Genomic DNA, 17,788 nt, shown 5'->3' with positions numbered 1-17,788 from the left:
GTCCATTTGTTTGTGTGTCCCTGTGATCGATAAAATTTCCGCCAAATTGAGTAGTTGTTAGGTTTATAGGAGATTAGTTTTACCTGTGGTGATCTCTGTTGTTGACTGTACCGTGGAAGGTATTGTGGACTTTTGAGTGGTTTGTTGTGTTGATTTTTGAGTGCTACCAATGGTAGTTGGTAACGTTGTTTTTTCGGTGGTCTGTGCTGTAGTTTTGTCTGAAGTGACCTCTGTTGTGGGGAGCACAGTTGTTCGAGCCGTAGTGCTGTGTGTGGTTTGATGTGTAGTTTTTTGGGTAGTGACAAAAGTAGTTGGTTTCGTTGTTTTTTCTGTAGTTTTTACTGTAGTTTGTTGTGTGGTCAGATGAGTGGTAGGAAGAGATGTGGTTATTGTTGTTGGCCGGGTAGTTTTGCCTAAGGAAAAGTTATTTTGTCAGTGAACTGTTATATGTGAGAAGTTGTCCGAGCGTTAGTGCTGGTAGTAGTTTCCTCTGGGATTTCCAACGCCGTGAAAGAATCGGCTGATGAGATGATGCAGTTTTCTCATTAGTCTGCGTTATTGTGTTTCAGTGAAAATTGTCATAACCAAATTGCAAAGTTATTCTTGAATATTGGTTGCCATAGAATTCATTAGGGGAATGCTATGTGGTTATTGAATTCTTCAGGTTATGTCTATGAAGAAAAGTGCTTTATATTTACTTGCCAATGTACTTTAAGTCACCTTGTATTAATTCAGGATCATGATCAGTACATAATGCCATCAATTTATATAATATACTTTCTGTTCGCGGCAGATCAAGTGTGTTTCGCCGTTGTCTAACTAGATTTACCTGTGGTGGCTTCTGTCGTCGGAATTACTGTTGATTGTACGGTAGTTTGTTGTGTTGTTTCCAGGGTCGTGAGAAGAGTAGTCGGTTTCGTTGTTTTCTCTGTAGACTGTGCTGTAGTACGTTGGGTGGTGAAATGTGTGGTTGGAATGAACGTCGTAGGGACAGTTGTCTTTACTGTCGTTGGTTTAGAAGTCTTGCCTGTGATAGAGTTTTTCACAGAAATGTTGTCTTGTTATTATCATATATAATTGCCACGTCAATGTAAGTATTTGCACAAGTATTCAAAGCACACAGTCTGATGAATTTTCATTACTATGAGTTTTCTGAAACATTTTGGTCAGTGTTTTGGTTGATTGGAATCAAAATATATTTTTCATCTATTTGGTTATCATACGATATCCATTGTTTGTCCGTCACTGTGCTCGATAAAACGTTTTTTGATTGCTGACAATGGTAGTTGGTTATGATTTCTTCCGGTGGCATGTGCACGGTGTTTTCATAACTGACATTGGTTTTGTAAGACAGATGAATTCATTGCTTAAAAACTATCGAAAAGAATTCTTATCAATGTATTGTTTTCAATATGTGTTTCCTTTTTGCAATGGTACAAGAAATTCAGACACATCATTGATGACAAGATCACCAGAAACAAATGGAACAAAACTAAGACATCTTAAAATTCTAGCGGCAGTTTGAAATAAAATAACTTGTTGCTCCGGTGCATGTGTAACATCTAGAAAATGATGTTACCTGTTGTGACCTCTGTTGTGGGAAGCAAAGTTGTTCGAGCTGTAGTGATGTGGGTGGTTTCCTGTGTGGTTTCTGCTGTAGTTTCAGGAGTGGTGGGTGCTGTAGTTTTTTCAGTAGTTTCCGTTGTAGTTTTCTCTGTGGAAAATGTGTTGTTAGAAAGTTTATGTTCATATGAATTGGTTGGTCGTATGTATGGAAAAGCTATTTTTTAGTGTTTTCGGATTATTGTATGTTTTTAGCATATCTTATTACCAGAATGTCTCATGTTTGTCAACGATAAAGGGCAATGCCATATACAACCCAAACCGCACTCCAGCTCCAGTGACTATTGCGAATCTATGTGATGTTTGTGGGCCTTGGCGTATTTTACCTGTTGTGACCTCTGTTGTTGGATATACCGTGGTCGGCATTGTAGTCTCTTGAGTAGTTTCTTGTGTTGTCTTTTGGGTGGTGACAATAGTAGTCGGTATGGTTGTCTTTTCGGTGGTCTGTTCTGTACTTTTTTCCGTAGAGATGTGTGTTGTTGGGGAAACTGTTGTTAGAAGTGTTGTTTTCTCCGTTGTAGGCCGGGTAGTTATTTCTGAAATAAGAAAAAGTGGTTTTGTTCATAAAAACATATTGCGAGTAAGTTGTTCAAGCTGTAGTGAGTGGTTTCCTGTAGATACAGGAACGGTTGATGATGAAGTGTTTATTCAGTAATGTGTTTGTATCTGTTGAATATCCTTTGTTTGATCATGAAACCATTAATGGTTGTGACACAAGCTATGCAATCGTCTCCATTTCTAACAGCTGAGCCTTTTCAACCCATGTGTCGTTTACATGTATACAATATGTAATTATTCTAAAAAAGATCAGATATACAGGGAGGCTAGTTACGTCTTTACTGTCAAGTTGAAAGGCACTAAATTTCAACATTAAGCACTTACTGACAATACCTCGATGGTCACAAATGTAGTATCTAGAGGTAGAATATTACCTGTGGTGACCTCTGTTGTAGGCAGTAGAGTCGTTTGAGCTGTAGTGATGTGGGTGGGTTCCTGTGTGGTTTCTGCCGTAGTTTCAGGAGTGGTGGGTGATGTAGTTTTTGCAGTAGTTTCAGTTGTAGTTTCCTCTGTGGAAAATGTGAGGTTAGCGTTATAGCTATTCATATCTATTGTTTGGTAGTGCAAATGTACAAACTATGATGTATCTAGTATTGTTAGATAGCTGCTTCGGTGACTAACAGTCATTTGCTGTGACGTTGGACATTGCGTATATTGTGATTTCTTGTGACAGAAAATTCCAATTTGAGTCTGCCACGATTAGAATTATTTGTCCAAAGCTTGATGTAGAAAATGAGATGCATTTTCGAATCTGTGTGACTGTAATTGACATTAGAATATTTTACCTGTTGTGACCTCAGTTGTTGGATACACCGTTGTCGGCATGGTAGTCTTTTGAGTTGTTTCCTGTGTTGTTTTTAGAGTGGTGACAATGGTAGTTGGTATGGTCGTCTTTTCAGTGGTCTGTTCTGTGGTTCTTTCCGTAGAGATGTGTGTTGTTGGGACTAGAGTTGTTGCAAGTGTTGTCTCCTCTGTTGTTGGCTGGGTGGTTTTGTCTAAGATAAGATACGGGAAATTGGTATTGTTGATGAGGTACTTTTTGTAAAAAAAAAAAGATCTGCTTACTGAAAAAGATTATGAAGTTGATTCTAATAATGGTTACAAAGTGTGAATGTATTTGTAGGCTAGCCATTTGTCGCAACAGTAATGTCATTGATGATGTGTACGACGTGCATGTGTGGTATTTTGTTGGCTTCCTTTTTCATTACTTGTTAACACTTCTAAGAATATTTGATATGTTTTTGTGAGCAGTTTGCAGTGTACTTTTACCTGTAGTGATATCTATTGTTAGTTGTATCGTGGATGGTAGTGTAGATTGCTGTGTAGTTTTTTGAGTGGTTTGCTGAGTTGTAACAACAGTAGTCGGCATCGTCGTCTTTTTGGTGGTGTGTGCTGTAGATTTTCCTGCAGAGAAGTGTGTATTTCACACCAAACACTGATAAGCCAGTTGTCCCCTTCTGTTTTACCAATATACAATGGAAAGAATGAAATTACCAGTGGTATTTTTTCCAACTTAAAGGCATAGTTTCATAAAACAAAGTACTACCTGTGGTGACCTCTGTTGTGGGAAGCACGGTTGTTTGTACGGTAGTTTTGACAGTGGTTGGACGTGTAGTTTCTTCGGTAGTGACAGATGTTGTTGGTGATGTAGTTTGTTCGGTAGTTTGTGCTGTAGTTTTCAGTGTAGGAAAATGTGTTATTACAATCAGTTCAAATACAAGTATTAGAAAATATATATGTTGGCCATGAAGTGTCGCATGATGAAAGCGTCAGGATGTAAATGTTCAGAAAGCTAGATGCTGTAACAACATGTAGAATGTTGATTTGAGATAATTTGCGAACATTTGATTATGTGCGTATTCTTCATATTTATAAATAGATGTGTGGTTTTACCTGTTGAGACCTCTGTGGTTGGAAGCACTGAAGTTAACATGGTAGTACTGTGGGTAGTTTGTTGTGTTGATTTTTGAGTGGTATAAAGGGTAGTTGGTTTTGATGTTGTCTCTGTAGTCTGTGCTGTAGTTCTCTGGGTGGTCAAATGTGTGGTAGGGATTATCGTGGTAGGGAGAGATGTCTTTACTGTTGTTGGCTGAGTTGTCATGGCTGTGACAAAATCAGGTAAAGGTATTGTATATGATCTATTCTATGTAAGGATCCGGATATGTTCTACCAAATAGCAATTATCTCCAACCTCAGTCTAAATTTAACTTAAGATTCTATCTTCACTTGAAAGTTCATCTGTGTTGGTTGACGTCATTCTGAATCAAGGTTGGCAATTGCAGCTCAACCTTGAATCAGAAGATTCTATCTTGTTGTCATTTGTCTTAATTGTATTTGCGACAGTTTTGGCCGATGTACTCACGCAGTCGCTCTGTATATGTGCTGTGCACAAGTGGTTATCTTGAAGAGAATTGCCAAAATAAATAGGTGTTTACTAATACTTTGTGCTTTGCGTTTTGCATTGTTGTTTCTGCAGTGTCTACTGTGGTCGTCTTGACTTTAAGAGGTAGCCCTAAAAGAAGAAGCGTCTAAAACTACTACTTAGTGCTTTGTGCAGTTCAATTGGCCTCCAGGCGACGTCTGCCTCCATGAAAACTGTACGTAGTCATTGATAAGTTATGTGACCTGCTGGTTCGGACAGTTGGATGAGATAATTCGGGGAGCTTACTCGTGGTCATTCCTGTTGTCGACTCCAAAGTTGTTGATAAAGTGCTGATCGGCGTGGTAAGTCTCGCCGTTGTTAGGATGGTGGTTGCTTTTGTGGTTGGGATTAACGTGGTGGGGATGGTGGTAAAATGTGTGGTTGTTTTTTTCGTAGTAGTGAAATGTGTGGTATTCCCTATAATGAATGTAGAAAATTGTGTAATTCCTACTACATTGAAAAAATGTTAACGGAAAAAGTAATTTGAACGTTGATTTCCGGTCACTGTGAGTCGAATCGTTATTGGCGTTTCTTAAAAATACATGTTGACATTGTGAGTTTTTGCTTTTATATTTATCAATTCCTAAGCGAACTCTTAATCAAGAAGATGTTATTGAGTAGTGTTGTTATTCAAACAGTGGGTTTACCTGTGGTGATCTCAGTTGTTGGTTGTATCGTGGACGGCATCGTGCTCTTTTGAGTTGTTTCTTGTGTTGATTTTCGGGTGGTGACAATGGTAGTTGGTCTTGTTGTCTTTTCAGTGGTTTGTTCTGACGTTTTCTCCGTAGAGACGTCTGTTGTTGGAATCATTGTTGTTGGAAGTGTTGTCCTCAATGTTGTCGGCTGAGTAGTTTTCTCTGAGAAAGGACACAATTTGGAATAGCCGATATTATAAAATTGTTCATTGAATGTAGGATTTTGAGGTATTCTGGGGTGAAACATCTCTCAACGGCTATTCTCTGCAAGAGTTGTCATGTTTTTACCAATATACAGTGTAAAGAATGACATTACCAGAGACATAACTTACAGGCGTAGTTTCTGAAGACAAAGTATTACCTGTGGCGACCTCTGTTGTGGGAAGCACGGTTGTTTGTGTGGACGTTTTGAGAGAGGTCTGACTTGTTGTTTCCTCAGTGGTTACAGACGTTGTTTGTGCTGTAGTGTGTGCTGTAGTTTGTGCTGTAGTGTGTGCTGTAGTTTGTACTGTAGTTTTCTCTGTAAGAAAATGTGTTATTACAGCCAATACTGAGTTCAGAGTGTAGAGAATATATATGCTGGTCATCAAGTGGCGCATGGTGAAAGCGTCAGGATGTAAATGCATGTTCGGCCGGAAAAACAGATGCTGTAACAGCATGTAGAATATTGATTTGAATTTAAATGCGAACTTGTAATTATTCGTGCGTACTCTAATCTCTTAATTTGTAGATTGATATGTGGTTTTACCTGTTGAGACCTCTGTGGTTGGAAGTACTGAAGTTAACATGGTAGTACTGTGGGTAGTGTGTTGTGTTGATTTTTGAGTTGTGACAAGAGTAGTTGGTTTTGTTGTTTTCTCTGTAGTTTGTGCTGTAGTTCCTTGGGTGGTCAAATGTGTGGTAGGCATAATCGTGGTAGGAAGAGATGTCTTTACTGTTGTATAATGAATGTAGAAAATGTGTCAAACAACATTAAAGAAATGTTAACGGAAAAAAGTTATCTAAACGTTGATTTTGGGTCCCTATTACTTTAATAGTTCGTGGCGTCTTTTAGAATGAATTTTGATTAAGATTGTGAAGTTTTTGCTCTTGGATGTATCAATTCTAAAGCAAACATTGACGCAGAAGATGAGTAGTGTTGTTGTTTGTACAAATATGTTTACCCGTGGTGATCTCTGTTGTTGGTTGTATTGTGGACGGTATCGTGCTCTTTTGTGTGGTCTCTTGTGTTGATTCTTGAGTGGTAGAAATTGTAGTTGGTACAGTTGTCTTCTCAGTGGTTTGTTTGGACGTTTTCGCGGTAGATATATGTGTTGTTGGAATTATTGTTGTCGGAAGTGTTGTCATCATTGTTGTCGGCTGAGTAGTTTTCTCTGAGAACGGACAAAATTTGGTTTCGCTTATTTCATGAAATTGTTAATAGAATGTAGGATCTTGAGGAAATCTGGGGTGAAACATGTTTACCAAAATGCTATTCTCTGTAACAGTTGTTGATTTAATTTTGTGGTCTATGGCAAGTTTGTTTCGGATTCTTAATCGTTGAAATAAGTTATTTGGTTGTGTATTTTTTTCCAGAAACATGTAGAAATTATGAGCGTGGCTTAATTGTTGGTATGAAGATGTGTTGATGCTAATGTATTGTACTTGCAGAAGACAGTGTATCTTTACCTGTAGTTAGTTGTGTTGTTGCCTTTATCGTCGTTGGAATGGTGCTAAAATGTGTCGTTGGGTGTGCGGTCGTTGGGATAGAAGTTGCATGCGTTGTTGGCACTATCGTCGTTGGAATGGTGCTGATATGTGTCGTTGGGTGTAGCGTCGTTGGGATAGTAGTTGGTTGAGTAGTTTTTCCTACAATGAACAGTACATTGTTAAAAAGAAATTCTTAGATGACGGTATTTTGAGAGAAATCTGGATGACGCTGTCTTAGGTTGGAAATCCATTTCCCACAAATTGTGCTGTAAGTGTATTGTTGAACATTGTATTCTTTTGTTGTAGTAATTAGATGCTAGATTGTGTTAACATTTTGATGTGGACTTCCATTCATATTGCAAGAATCTCGTTTGTTTCCTGTATTCGCAGGGATGGGTGTGGTATCACCTGTTGTTAGCTCTGTTGTAGGTTGCAATGTGGATGGTATCGTGGTCTTTTGAGTAGTTTGTTGTGTGGATTTCTGTGTGGTGCGAATGGTGGTTGGTAAAGTTGACTTTTTGGTGGTTTGTTCGGTCGTTCTATCCGTAATGATGTGTGTTGTTGGGACTAGGGTTGTTGGAAGTGTTGTCTGCTCTGTTGTTGACTGGGTGGTCTTCCCTAAGATACGATAAAATAAGTTATAGAAATAGATGTTGTGTATACATATGAGGTTCTTTTTGTAGATACACCTGGGATGATGATGTGTCAGTTAGCTAGCTGGTTGAGTAGTAATTGGTTCGTTGGTAAGTTAAAAGACCTTTTTCTAACTTACAAGTGTGTAGTTTAAAGAATTAAGTATTACCTGTAGTGACCTCTGTTGTGGGAAGCAAGGTTGTTTGTGCGGTAGTTTTGAGAGTGGTTTTATGTGTTGTGTCCTCAGTGGTTACAGACGTCGTTGGTGATGTCGTTTGTCTAGTAGTTTGTTGAGTCGTTTTCTCTGTGGGAAAATGTGTTATTGCAATTGATACCGGATTCAATTAACGAAAAAAGCACGTATGGGTTGGTCATGGAATGGCGGATGATGAAAGTGTCAAGATGTAAATTTCTCCTTCGGAAGCCAGATGCTGGAACAACATATAGAATTATGCTTATTGCTTTGAATTAATTAATTATTTGTGTAATTTATGTTTTCCTTAGTTGATTATAATGTGTGGTTCTACCTGTTGAAACCTCTGTGGTTGGAGATACTGAAGTTAAGATGGTGGTGCTATGTGTAGTTTGTTGTGTTGATTTTTGAGTGGTTACAAAGGTAGTTTGTTTTGTTGTTTTCACTGTAGTCTGTGCTGTAGTTCGTTGGGTCGTCAATTGTGTAGTAGGAATTATAGTAGTAGGGAGAGATGTCTTCACTGTTGTTGGTTGAGTGGTCATGGCTGTGACAAAGTGTGGGAAAAGTTGTTGTATATGAGTTATCCTATGTAAGGATCCGTATGCTATTGGTGCACAATATCTACCGAACAGGAACCAACCACCGTCCAAAATTAAGATTCCACTTTTAGAAAAAAATATTACCGTTGATTCGATTTTTGTACACATGTTGTTGTTCTGCATTGTGCACATTTATACATCTGGTTCATCAAGGGTATTGCCAAAATAGATAGATGATTACGACAGCTACGCTGTGTTTTATGGAAATTGTTTCGTCATCGAGCGTTCGGCTATTTTTTTTATAAATGTCAAGATAATAAATTTTTTTGTTGCTTTTGGATTCATCAATTCTTAAGCAACATGGTTCGCAGAAGATGAGTAGTGTTGTTAATTGTACAGATACCTTTACCTGTGGTGATCTCTGTTGTTGGTTGCATTGTGGACGGTATGGTGCTCTTTTGAGTGGTTTCTTGTGTTGATTTTTGTGTGGTAGAAATTGTAGTTGGTACAGTTGTCTTCTCAGTGGTTTGTTTGGACGTTTTCGCGGTAGATATATGTGTTGTTGGAATTATTGTTGTCGGAAGTGTTGTTCTCATTGTTGTCGGCTGAGTAGTTTTCTCTGAGAATGGACAAAATTCGGTTTCGCTGATTTCATAAAATTGTTCATAGATTGTAAGATTTCGAGGAAATTTGGAGTGAAACATCTCTGCTAAAAGGCTATCCTCTGCAACAGATGTTATGAAATTAATTTTGTGGTATAAAGTAAGTTTGTTTCGGATTGTTATCGTCGAAGTAAGTCTTTTTGTTGTGTATCTTTTCCAGAAACACGTAGAAATTATGTGCGTGGCTTGATTGTTGGTATGAAGATAGCTAATGTGTTGCACTTGCAGAAGATAGTGTATCTTTACCTGTAGTTAGTTGTGTTGTTGGCTTTATCGTCGTTGGAATGGTGCTGAAATGTGTCGTTGGGTGTGCGGTCGTTGGGATAGAAGTTGCATGCGTTGTTGGCTTTATCGTCGTTGGAATGGTGCTGATATGTGTCGTTGGGTGTAGCGTCGTTGGGATAGTAGTTGGTTGAGTAGTTTTTCCTACAATGAACAGTACATTGTTTAAAAAAATATTATTCTTAGATGACGGTATTTTAAGAGAAATCTGGATGACGCTGTCTTAGGTTGGAAATCCATTTCCCACAAATTGTGCTGTAAGTGTATTGTTGAACGTTGTATTCTTTTGTTGTAGTAATTAGATGCTAGATTGTGTTACTATCTTGATATGGACTTCCATTATATTGCAAGAATCTCGTTTGTTGCCTGTATTTATTTGCAGGGGTGGGTGTGGTATTACCTGTTGTTAGTTCTGTTGTAGGTTGCAATGTGGATGGTATCGTGGTCTTTTGAGTAGTTTGTTGTGTGGATTTCTGTGTGGTGCGAATGGTGGTTGGTAAAGTTGACTTTTTGGTGGTTTGTTCGGTCGTTCTTTTAGTAGTGATGTGTGTTGTTGGGACTAGGGTTGTTGGAAGTGTTGTCTGCTCTGTTGTTGACTGGGTGGTCTTCCCTAAGATATACGATAAAGTAATATATAGAAATTGATGTTGTGCATGATGTTCTTTTTGTAGATGCACCTGGGATGATTATGTATCAGTTAGCTAGCTGCTTGAGTAGTAATTGGTACTCTTGGTTCGTTGGTAAGTTAATAGACGTTTTTCTAACTTACAAGTGTGTAGTTTAAAAAAAAGTATTACCTGTGGTGACCTCTGTTGTGGGAAGTATGGTTGTTTGTGCGGTAGTTTTGAGAGTGGTTTTACGTGTTGTTTCCTCAGTGGTTATAGACGTTGTTGGTGATGTCGTTTGTCTAGTAGTTTGTTGAGTCGTTTTCTCTGTGGAAAAATGTGTTATTGCGATCAATACCGGCTTCAATGAACAAAATAGCCCTTATGGGTTTCTTCATGGAATGGCGGATGATGAAAGCGTCAAGATGTAAATTTCTCCTTCGGAAGCCAGATGCTGGAACAAGATGTAGAATTATGCTTATTGCTTTGACTTCATTAATTATTTGTGTAATTTATGTTTTCCTTAGTTGATTATAATGTGTGGTTCTACCTGTTGAAACCTCTGTGGTTGGAGATACTGAAGTTAAGATGGTGGTGCTATGAGTAGTTTGTTGTGTTGATTTTGGAGTGGTTATAATGGTAGTTTGTTTTGTTGTTTTCACTGTAGTCTGTGCTGTAGTTCGTTGGGTCGTCAATTGTGTAGTAGGAATTATAGTAGAAGGGAGAGATGTCTTCACTGTTGTTGGTTGAGTGGTCATGGCTGTGACAAAGTGTGGGAAAAGTTGTTGTATATGAGTTATCCTATGTAAGGATCCGTATGCTATTGGTGCACAATATCTACCGAATAGGACCCAACCACCGTCCAAATTTCACAGAAAAAAACATTACCGTTGATTTGATTCCTGTACACGTGACATTTGTTGTTCTGCTTTGTGCACATTTACACATCTGGTTGTCTTCAAGTGTATTGCCAAAATGGATAGATGATTACGACAGCTACGCTGTGTTTTATGGAGATAGGTTTGTCGTCGAGCGTTCGGCTATCTCTTTATCAATGTCAAGATAATGGAGTGTGTTGTTAATTGTACAAATACGTTTACCTGTGGTGATCTCTGTTGTTGGTTGCATTGTGGATGGTATGGTGCTCTTTTGAGTGGTTTCTTGTGTTGATTTTTGAGTGGTAGCAATGGTAGTTGGTACAGTTGTCTTCTCAGTGGTTTGTTTGGACGTTTTCGCGGTAGAGATATGTGTTGTTGGAATTATTGTTGTCGGAAGTGTTGTTCTCATTGTTGTCGGCTGAGTAGTTTTCTCTGAGAATGGACAAAATTCGGTTTCGCTGATTTCATAAAATTGTTCATAGATTGTAAGATTTCGAGGAAATTTGGAGTGAAACATCTCTGCTAAAAGGCTATCCTCTGCAACAGATATTATGAAATTAATTTTGTGGTATAAAGTAAGTTTGTTTCGGATTGTTATCGTCGAAGTAAGTCTTTTTGTTGTGTATCTTTTCCAGAAACACGTAGAAATTATGTGCGTGGCTTGATTGTTGGTATGAAGATAGCTAATGTGTTGCACTTGCAGAAGATAGTGTATCTTTACCTGTAGTTAGTTGTGTTGTTGGCTTTATCGTCGTTGGAATGGTGCTGAAATGTGTCGTTGGGTGTGCGGTCGTTGGGATAGAAGTTGCATGCGTTGTTGGCTTTATCGTCGTTGGAATGGTGCTGATATGTGTCGTTGGGTGTAGTGTCGTTGGGATAGTAGTTGGTTGAGTAGTTTTTCCTACAATGAACAGTACATTGTTTAAAAAAAAATTATTCTTAGATGACGGTATTTTAAGAGAAATCTGGAGGACGCTGTCTTAGGTTGGAAATCCATTTCCCACAAATTGTGCTGTTAGTGTATTGTTGTACATTGTATTCTTTTGTTCTACTAGTTGGATGCTAAATTGTGTTACTATCTTGATATGGACTTCCATTATATTGCAAGAATCTCGTTTGTTGCCTGTATTTATTTGCAGGGGTGGGTGTGGTATTACCTGTTGTTAGTTCTGTTGTAGGTTGCAATGTGGATGGTATCGTGGTCTTTTGAGTAGTTTGTTGTGTGGATTTCTGTGTGGTGCGAATGGTGGTTGGTAAAGTTGACTTTTTGGTGGTTTGTTCGGTCGTTCTTTTAGTAGTGATGTGTGTTGTTGGGACTAGGGTTGTTGGAAGTGTTGTCTGCTCTGTTGTTGACTGGGTGGTCTTCCCTAAGATATACGATAAAGTAATATATAGAAATTGATGTTGTGCATGATGTTCTTTTTGTAGATGCACCTGGGATGATTATGTATCAGTTAGCTAGCTGCTTGAGTAGTAATTGGTACTCTTGGTTCGTTGGTAAGTTAATAGACGTTTTTCTAACTTACAAGTGTGTAGTTTTAAAAAAAGTATTACCTGTGGTGACCTCTGTTGTGGGAAGTATGGTTGTTTGTGCGGTAGTTTTGAGAGTGGTTTTACGTGTTGTTTCCTCAGTGGTTATAGACGTTGTTGGTGATGTCGTTTGTCTAGTAGTTTGTTGAGTCGTTTTCTCTGTGGGAAAATGTGTTATTGCGATCAATACCGGCTTCAATGAACAAAATAGCCCTTGTGGGTTTCTTCATGGAATGGCGGATGATGAAAGCGTCAAGATGTACATTTCTCCTTCGGAAGCCAGATGCTGGACAAGATGTAGAATTATGCTTATTGCTTTGACTTCATTAATTATTTGTGTAATTTATGTTTTCCTTAGTTGATTATAATGTGTGGTTCTACCTGTTGAAACCTCTGTGGTTGGAAATACTGAAGTTAAGATGGTGGTGCTATGAGTAGTTTGTTGTGTTGATTTTGGAGTGGTTACAAAGGTAGTTTGTTTTGTTGTTTTCATTGTAGTCTGTGCTGTAGTTCGTTGGGTCGTCAATTGTGTAGTAGGAATTATAGTAGAAGGGAGAGATGTCTTCACTGTTGTTGGTTGAGTGGTCATGGCTGTGACAAAGTGTCAGAAAAGTTGTTGTATATGAGTTATCCTATGTAAGGATCCGTATGCTATTGGTGCACAATATCTACCGAATAGGACCCAACCACCGTCCAAATTTCACAGTTAGAAAAAAACATTACCGTTGATTTGATTCCTGTACACGTGACATTTTGTTGTTCTGCTTTGTGCACATTTACACATCTGGTTGTCTTCAAGTGTATTGCCAAAATGGATAGATGATTACGACAGCTACGCTGTGTTTTATGGAGATAGGTTTGTCGTCGAGCGTTCGGCTATCTCTTTATCAATGTCAAGATAATGGAGTGTGTTGTTAATTGTACAAATACGTTTACCTGTGGTGATCTCTGTTGTTGGTTGCATTGTGGATGGTATGGTGCTCTTTTGAGTGGTTTCTTGTGTTGATTTTTGAGTGGTAGCAATGGTAGTTGGTACAGTTGTCTTCTCAGTGGTTTGTTTGGACGTTTTCGCGGTAGAGATATGTGTTGTTGGAATTATTGTTGTCGGAAGTGTTGTCCTCATTGTTGTCAGCTGAGTAGTTTTCTCTGAGAATGGACAAAATTCGGTTTCGCTGATTTTGTAAAATTGCTCATAGACTGTAGGATTTCCAGGAAATTTGGAGTGAAACATCTCTACTAAAAGGCTATCCTCTGCAACAGTTGTTATGAATTTGATTCTGTGGTACAAAGTAAATTTGCTTCGAATTCTTTATCGTCGAAGTAAGTCTTTTGGTTGTGTATTTTTTCCAGAAACATGTAGAGATGATCTAGGTTTATTTGCTGGCATGGAGATAGCTTCTGTGTTGTATTTGCAGAATATAGTGTACCTTTACCTGTAGTTAGTTGTGTTGTTGGCTTTATCGTCGTTGGAATGGTGCTGAAATGTGTCGTTGGGTGTGCGGTCGTTGGGATAGAAGTTGCATGCGTTGTTGGCTTTATCGTCGTTGGAATTGTGCTGAAATGTGTCGTTGGGTGTGCGGTCGTTGGGATAGAAGTTGCATGCGTTGTTGGCTTTATCGTCGTTGGAATTGTGCTGAAATGTGTCGTTGGGTGTTGCGTCGTTGGGATAGTAGTTGGTTGAGTAGATTTTCCTACAATGAACAGTACATTGTTTTTTTAAAATATTCTTAGATGACGGTATTTTGAGAGAAATCTGGATGACGCTGTCTTAGGTTGGAAATTCATTTTCCACAAATTGTGCTGCAAGTGTATTGTTATCTCCATGAAAAATTGAGATATAGTTTTGGGTGTGTCTGTCTGTGTGTGTGTTTGTGTTTCCGGACTACTGTAGTCAGCATAAGAACCTCTTGATGGATTACGATGATATTTGGTATGTTGGCAGGTGTTGTGAAGCCGAAAGTCAAGATCGATTTTGGGCCCCCTGGTCTGCGACCTTGGTACTGCAGCAGAACTTCCATTTTTGTACACTATATTCTTTTGCTCTACTAGTTGGATACTAGATTGTGTTGCCATCTTGATACGGACTTCCATTATATTGCAAGAATCTCGTTTGTTGCCTGTATTCGCAGGGGTGGGTGTGGTATTACCTGTTGTTAGCTTTGTTGTAGGTTGCAATGTGGATGGTATCGTAGTCTTTTGAGTGCTTTGTTGTGTGGATATCTGTGTGGTGCGAATGGTGGTTGGTAGAGTTGATTTTTTGGTGGTTTGTTGGGTCGTCAATTGTGTAGTAGGAATTATAGTAGAAGAGAGAGTTGTCTTCACTGTTGTTGGTTGAGTGGTCAGGGCTGTGACAAAGTGTGGGAAAAGTTGTTGTATATGAGTTATCCTATGTAAGGATCCGTATGCTTTTGGTGCACAATATGTACCGACTAGGAACCAACCACCGTCCAAAATTAAGACTCCACATTTAGAAAAAAACATTACCGTTGATTTGATTTCTGTACACGTGACATTTTGTTGTTCTGCATTGTGCACATTTACACATCTGTTTGTCTTCAAGAGTATTGCCAATAGATGTTTACGACAGCTACGTTGTGTTTTATCGAGATATGTTTGTCGTCTAGCGTTCGGCTATTTCTTTATAAATGTCAAGATAATGGAGTTTGTTTGTTGCTTTTGGATTCATCAATTCTTAAGCAACATGGTTCGTAGAGGATGAGTAGTGTTGTTAATTGTACAAATACGTTTACCTGTGGTGATCTCTGTTGTTGGTTGCATTGTGGATGGTATGGTGCTCTTTTGAGTGGTTTCTTGTGTTGATTTTTGAGTGGTAGCAATGGTAGTTGGTACAGTTGTCTTCTCAGTGGTTTGTGTGGACGTTTTCGCGGTAGATATATGTGTTGTTGGAATTATTGTTGTCGGAAGTGTTGTCCTCATTGTTGTCAGCTGAGTAGTTTTCTCTGAGAATGGACAAAATTCGGTTTCGCTGATTTTGTAAAATTGCTCATAGACTGTAGGATTTCCAGGAAATTTGGAGTAAAACATCTCTGCTAAAAGGCTATTCTCTGCAACAGTTTTTATGAATTTAATTTTGTGGTCTATGGTTAGTTTGTTTTGGATTCTTTATCGTCGAAGTAAGTCTTTTTGTTGTGTGCTTTTTCCAGAAACATGTAAAGATGATCTAGGTTTATTTGCTGGCATGGAGATAGCTTCTGTGTTGTATTTGCAGAATATAGTGTACCTTTACCTGTAGTTAGTTGTGTTGTTGGCTTTATCGTCGTTGGAATGGTGCTGAAATGTGTCGTTGGGTGTGCCGTCGTTGGGATAGAAGTTGCATGCGTTGTTGGCTTTATCGTCGTTGGAATGGTGCTGACATATGTCGTTGGGTGTTGCGTTGTTGGTATAGTAGTTGGTTGCGTAGTTTGTTCTACAATAAAAAATCCATTGTTTTTTTACATTTTCTTAGATCTAGATAACGGCAATAATTTTGAGAGGAATCTGGATGACCCTGTCTTATAATGAAAGTGTATACTTGTGCTCTATTTTCTTTTGTTTATCAGTTGGATGTTGGTATGCTGCCCCTACGGCTGACTAAGCTATGGGGAGAGTGAGTGAGTGAGTGGGTTGGTATGTGTTACTATCTTGATATTACTACCATTATATAGGAGGAACCTCGTTTGTTGACTGTTTTCGCAGGGATGGTTGTGGTATTACCTGTTGTTAGCTCTGTTGTAGGTTGCAATGTGGATGGTATCGTAGTCTTTTGAGTAGTTTGTTGTGTGGATTTTTGTGTGGTGCGAATGGTGGTTGGTAAAGTTGACTTTTTGGTGGTTTGTTCGGTCGTTCTTTCCGTAGTGATGTGTGTTGTTGGGACTGGGGTTGTTGGAAGTGTTGTCTTTTCTGTTGTTGACTGGGTGGTCTTCTCTAAGATAAGATACGATTGATTGATTGATTGATTTCTATATATACGGAGTGCGGTTGGAGTTTAAATGTATTTGTAAGCAAGCGATGTGTTGCAACATGTTGTTGTTCTGTATTGTGCGCATGTACACATGTACACACTTTTTCAAACGTCTGACTGTTCCAAAATTTTATCCAGTTGCTTGAGTAACTATTTTTCGCATGTTGTTTTTCCTTTTCGATTCCTCAATTGTTAAGCAACATCGTGCACAGATGAGGAGTGGTGTTGTCAATTGCATAATAATGTTTACCTGTGGTAATCTCTGTTGTTGGTTGCATTGTGGATGGTATGGTGCTCTTTTGAGTGGTTTTCTCTGCAATGAAATATCCATTGTTTATTTGACATTAGTTAGCAACGGCATTTCCAGAGCCTTAGTTTTGAAATCTGTTTTCTGCCAAAGGCAATATAAGTGTATTCATGTAGTTTTGAATTGTTTGTCCTATATGTTCAATGTTGCTGTGTTAGAATCTTGAACCAAGCTTGTCGGTTGTTTTCGCAGGGTGTTTGTGGTGTTACCTGTAGTTATCTCTGTTGTAGGTTGTACTGTGGATGGTATCGACGTCTTTTGAGTAGTTTGTTGCGTTGTCTTCTGTGTGGTGCTAATGGTAGTTGGTAACGTCGACTTTTCGGTGGTCTGATCGGTAGTTATTTCCGTAGTGACATGTGTTGTTGGAACTAATGTTGTTGGAAGTGTTGTCTGCTCCGTAGTAACCGGAGTAGTTTTCTCTGAGATAAGATAGGGAAAATTAGTATCGCTGATAGATGAAAAAATTGTGAAGACGCCTGGGATGTGTCTGTAAGTTGTAGTGCAATAGAGATGATGGACATGATGCTGACGTTTTTGGATAGAGTCTGCATCTGTATCTATATAGTCTGTGCAACCACCATTCGGCGTAACACACCAGAATAGTCAAGTATAGGTTTCTTATATTTTTTTGTTAGTTGAAGGTTGTAAGTTGTAAGTTGTGTTGTTGGTTTTACCGACATTCAAATGTTGGTAGCTTGTGTTGTTGTTATGATGACATCACATCTGGAATGTTGAAGTATATGTTCGTAGCGCATTTACCTGTGGTAATTTGTGTCGTTGGCTTAAACGTGGTTGGGAGAGTTGTTATTTGTGTTGTTGGATTTATCGTCGTTGGAAGAGTTGTTATGTGTGTTGTTGGATGCATCGTTGTAGGGATTGTGGTGACTCGCGTTGTTTTTTCTATAATAAAATTCCACAGTTAATCATTTTCAGTTGTGTTTGTTTTTAGTGGTAACAATAGTACTTGGTGTCGTTGTCCTTTCGGTAGACTGTGCTTTAGTTTTTTTTGTAGTTACATGTTTTGCTGGGACTAGTGTTGTAGGATATGCTGTATCATCCGCTCTGTGTGTAGTTGTTTTCTCTGAGATTACATAAATTGTTCGCTATGACTTAAAAGAGTGTTATGACGACATTTGTAATGTCGAAGTGTGGGTTCGTGTACTCACTTCTGTCATATGAGTTACTTCCAAAGATGTATATAGCACATTTAC

At 38.6% G+C, this 17,788-nt stretch overlaps 2 protein-coding genes across 52 annotated transcripts in view; one reads left to right on the top strand and one right to left on the bottom strand.

Annotated features, from left to right (window-relative positions):
* Positions 1-17,788, bottom strand: part of LOC136447472 (mucin-3B-like) — a 180,292-nt gene that overhangs the window by 78,623 nt on the left and 83,881 nt on the right. For 44 of the 50 annotated variants that reach the window (XM_066446394.1, XM_066446395.1, XM_066446396.1 and 41 more), the window contains 32 exons: positions 17,337-17,477; positions 16,787-16,996; positions 16,521-16,583; positions 15,557-15,736; positions 15,060-15,269; positions 13,743-14,000; positions 13,246-13,455; positions 12,334-12,468; positions 11,937-12,146; positions 11,501-11,680; positions 11,002-11,211; positions 10,094-10,228; positions 9,697-9,906; positions 9,261-9,440; positions 8,762-8,971; positions 8,148-8,357; positions 7,790-7,924; positions 7,396-7,605; positions 6,967-7,146; positions 6,462-6,671; positions 6,047-6,232; positions 5,660-5,818; positions 5,251-5,460; positions 4,850-5,020; positions 4,075-4,284; positions 3,728-3,850; positions 2,967-3,176; positions 2,556-2,690; positions 1,950-2,159; positions 1,580-1,714; positions 830-1,027; positions 84-413 (listed from right to left, as the gene is read on the bottom strand). In XM_066446394.1, the coding sequence (XP_066302491.1) occupies positions 84-413; positions 830-1,027; positions 1,580-1,714; positions 1,950-2,159; positions 2,556-2,690; positions 2,967-3,176; positions 3,728-3,850; positions 4,075-4,284; positions 4,850-5,020; positions 5,251-5,460; positions 5,660-5,818; positions 6,047-6,232; positions 6,462-6,671; positions 6,967-7,146; positions 7,396-7,605; positions 7,790-7,924; positions 8,148-8,357; positions 8,762-8,971; positions 9,261-9,440; positions 9,697-9,906; positions 10,094-10,228; positions 11,002-11,211; positions 11,501-11,680; positions 11,937-12,146; positions 12,334-12,468; positions 13,246-13,455; positions 13,743-14,000; positions 15,060-15,269; positions 15,557-15,736; positions 16,521-16,583; positions 16,787-16,996; positions 17,337-17,477 (5,964 nt within the window). The remainder of the gene's footprint in view (positions 1-83; positions 414-829; positions 1,028-1,579; positions 1,715-1,949; positions 2,160-2,555; positions 2,691-2,966; positions 3,177-3,727; positions 3,851-4,074; positions 4,285-4,849; positions 5,021-5,250; positions 5,461-5,659; positions 5,819-6,046; positions 6,233-6,461; positions 6,672-6,966; positions 7,147-7,395; positions 7,606-7,789; positions 7,925-8,147; positions 8,358-8,761; positions 8,972-9,260; positions 9,441-9,696; positions 9,907-10,093; positions 10,229-11,001; positions 11,212-11,500; positions 11,681-11,936; positions 12,147-12,333; positions 12,469-13,245; positions 13,456-13,742; positions 14,001-15,059; positions 15,270-15,556; positions 15,737-16,520; positions 16,584-16,786; positions 16,997-17,336; positions 17,478-17,788) is intronic. The other 6 variants (XM_066446429.1, XM_066446419.1, XM_066446417.1 and 3 more) reach the window with 6 other exon arrangements.
* Positions 1-17,788, top strand: part of LOC136447475 (uncharacterized) — a 162,181-nt gene that overhangs the window by 89,049 nt on the left and 55,344 nt on the right. The window lies entirely within an intron of this gene.

This window comes from Branchiostoma lanceolatum, chromosome 13 (assembly GCF_035083965.1).
Source record: "Branchiostoma lanceolatum isolate klBraLanc5 chromosome 13, klBraLanc5.hap2, whole genome shotgun sequence".
In the NCBI taxonomy this organism is placed as follows: Eukaryota; Metazoa; Chordata; class Leptocardii; order Amphioxiformes; family Branchiostomatidae; genus Branchiostoma; species Branchiostoma lanceolatum.
This window is presented reverse-complemented; position numbering and strand designations above follow the sequence as displayed.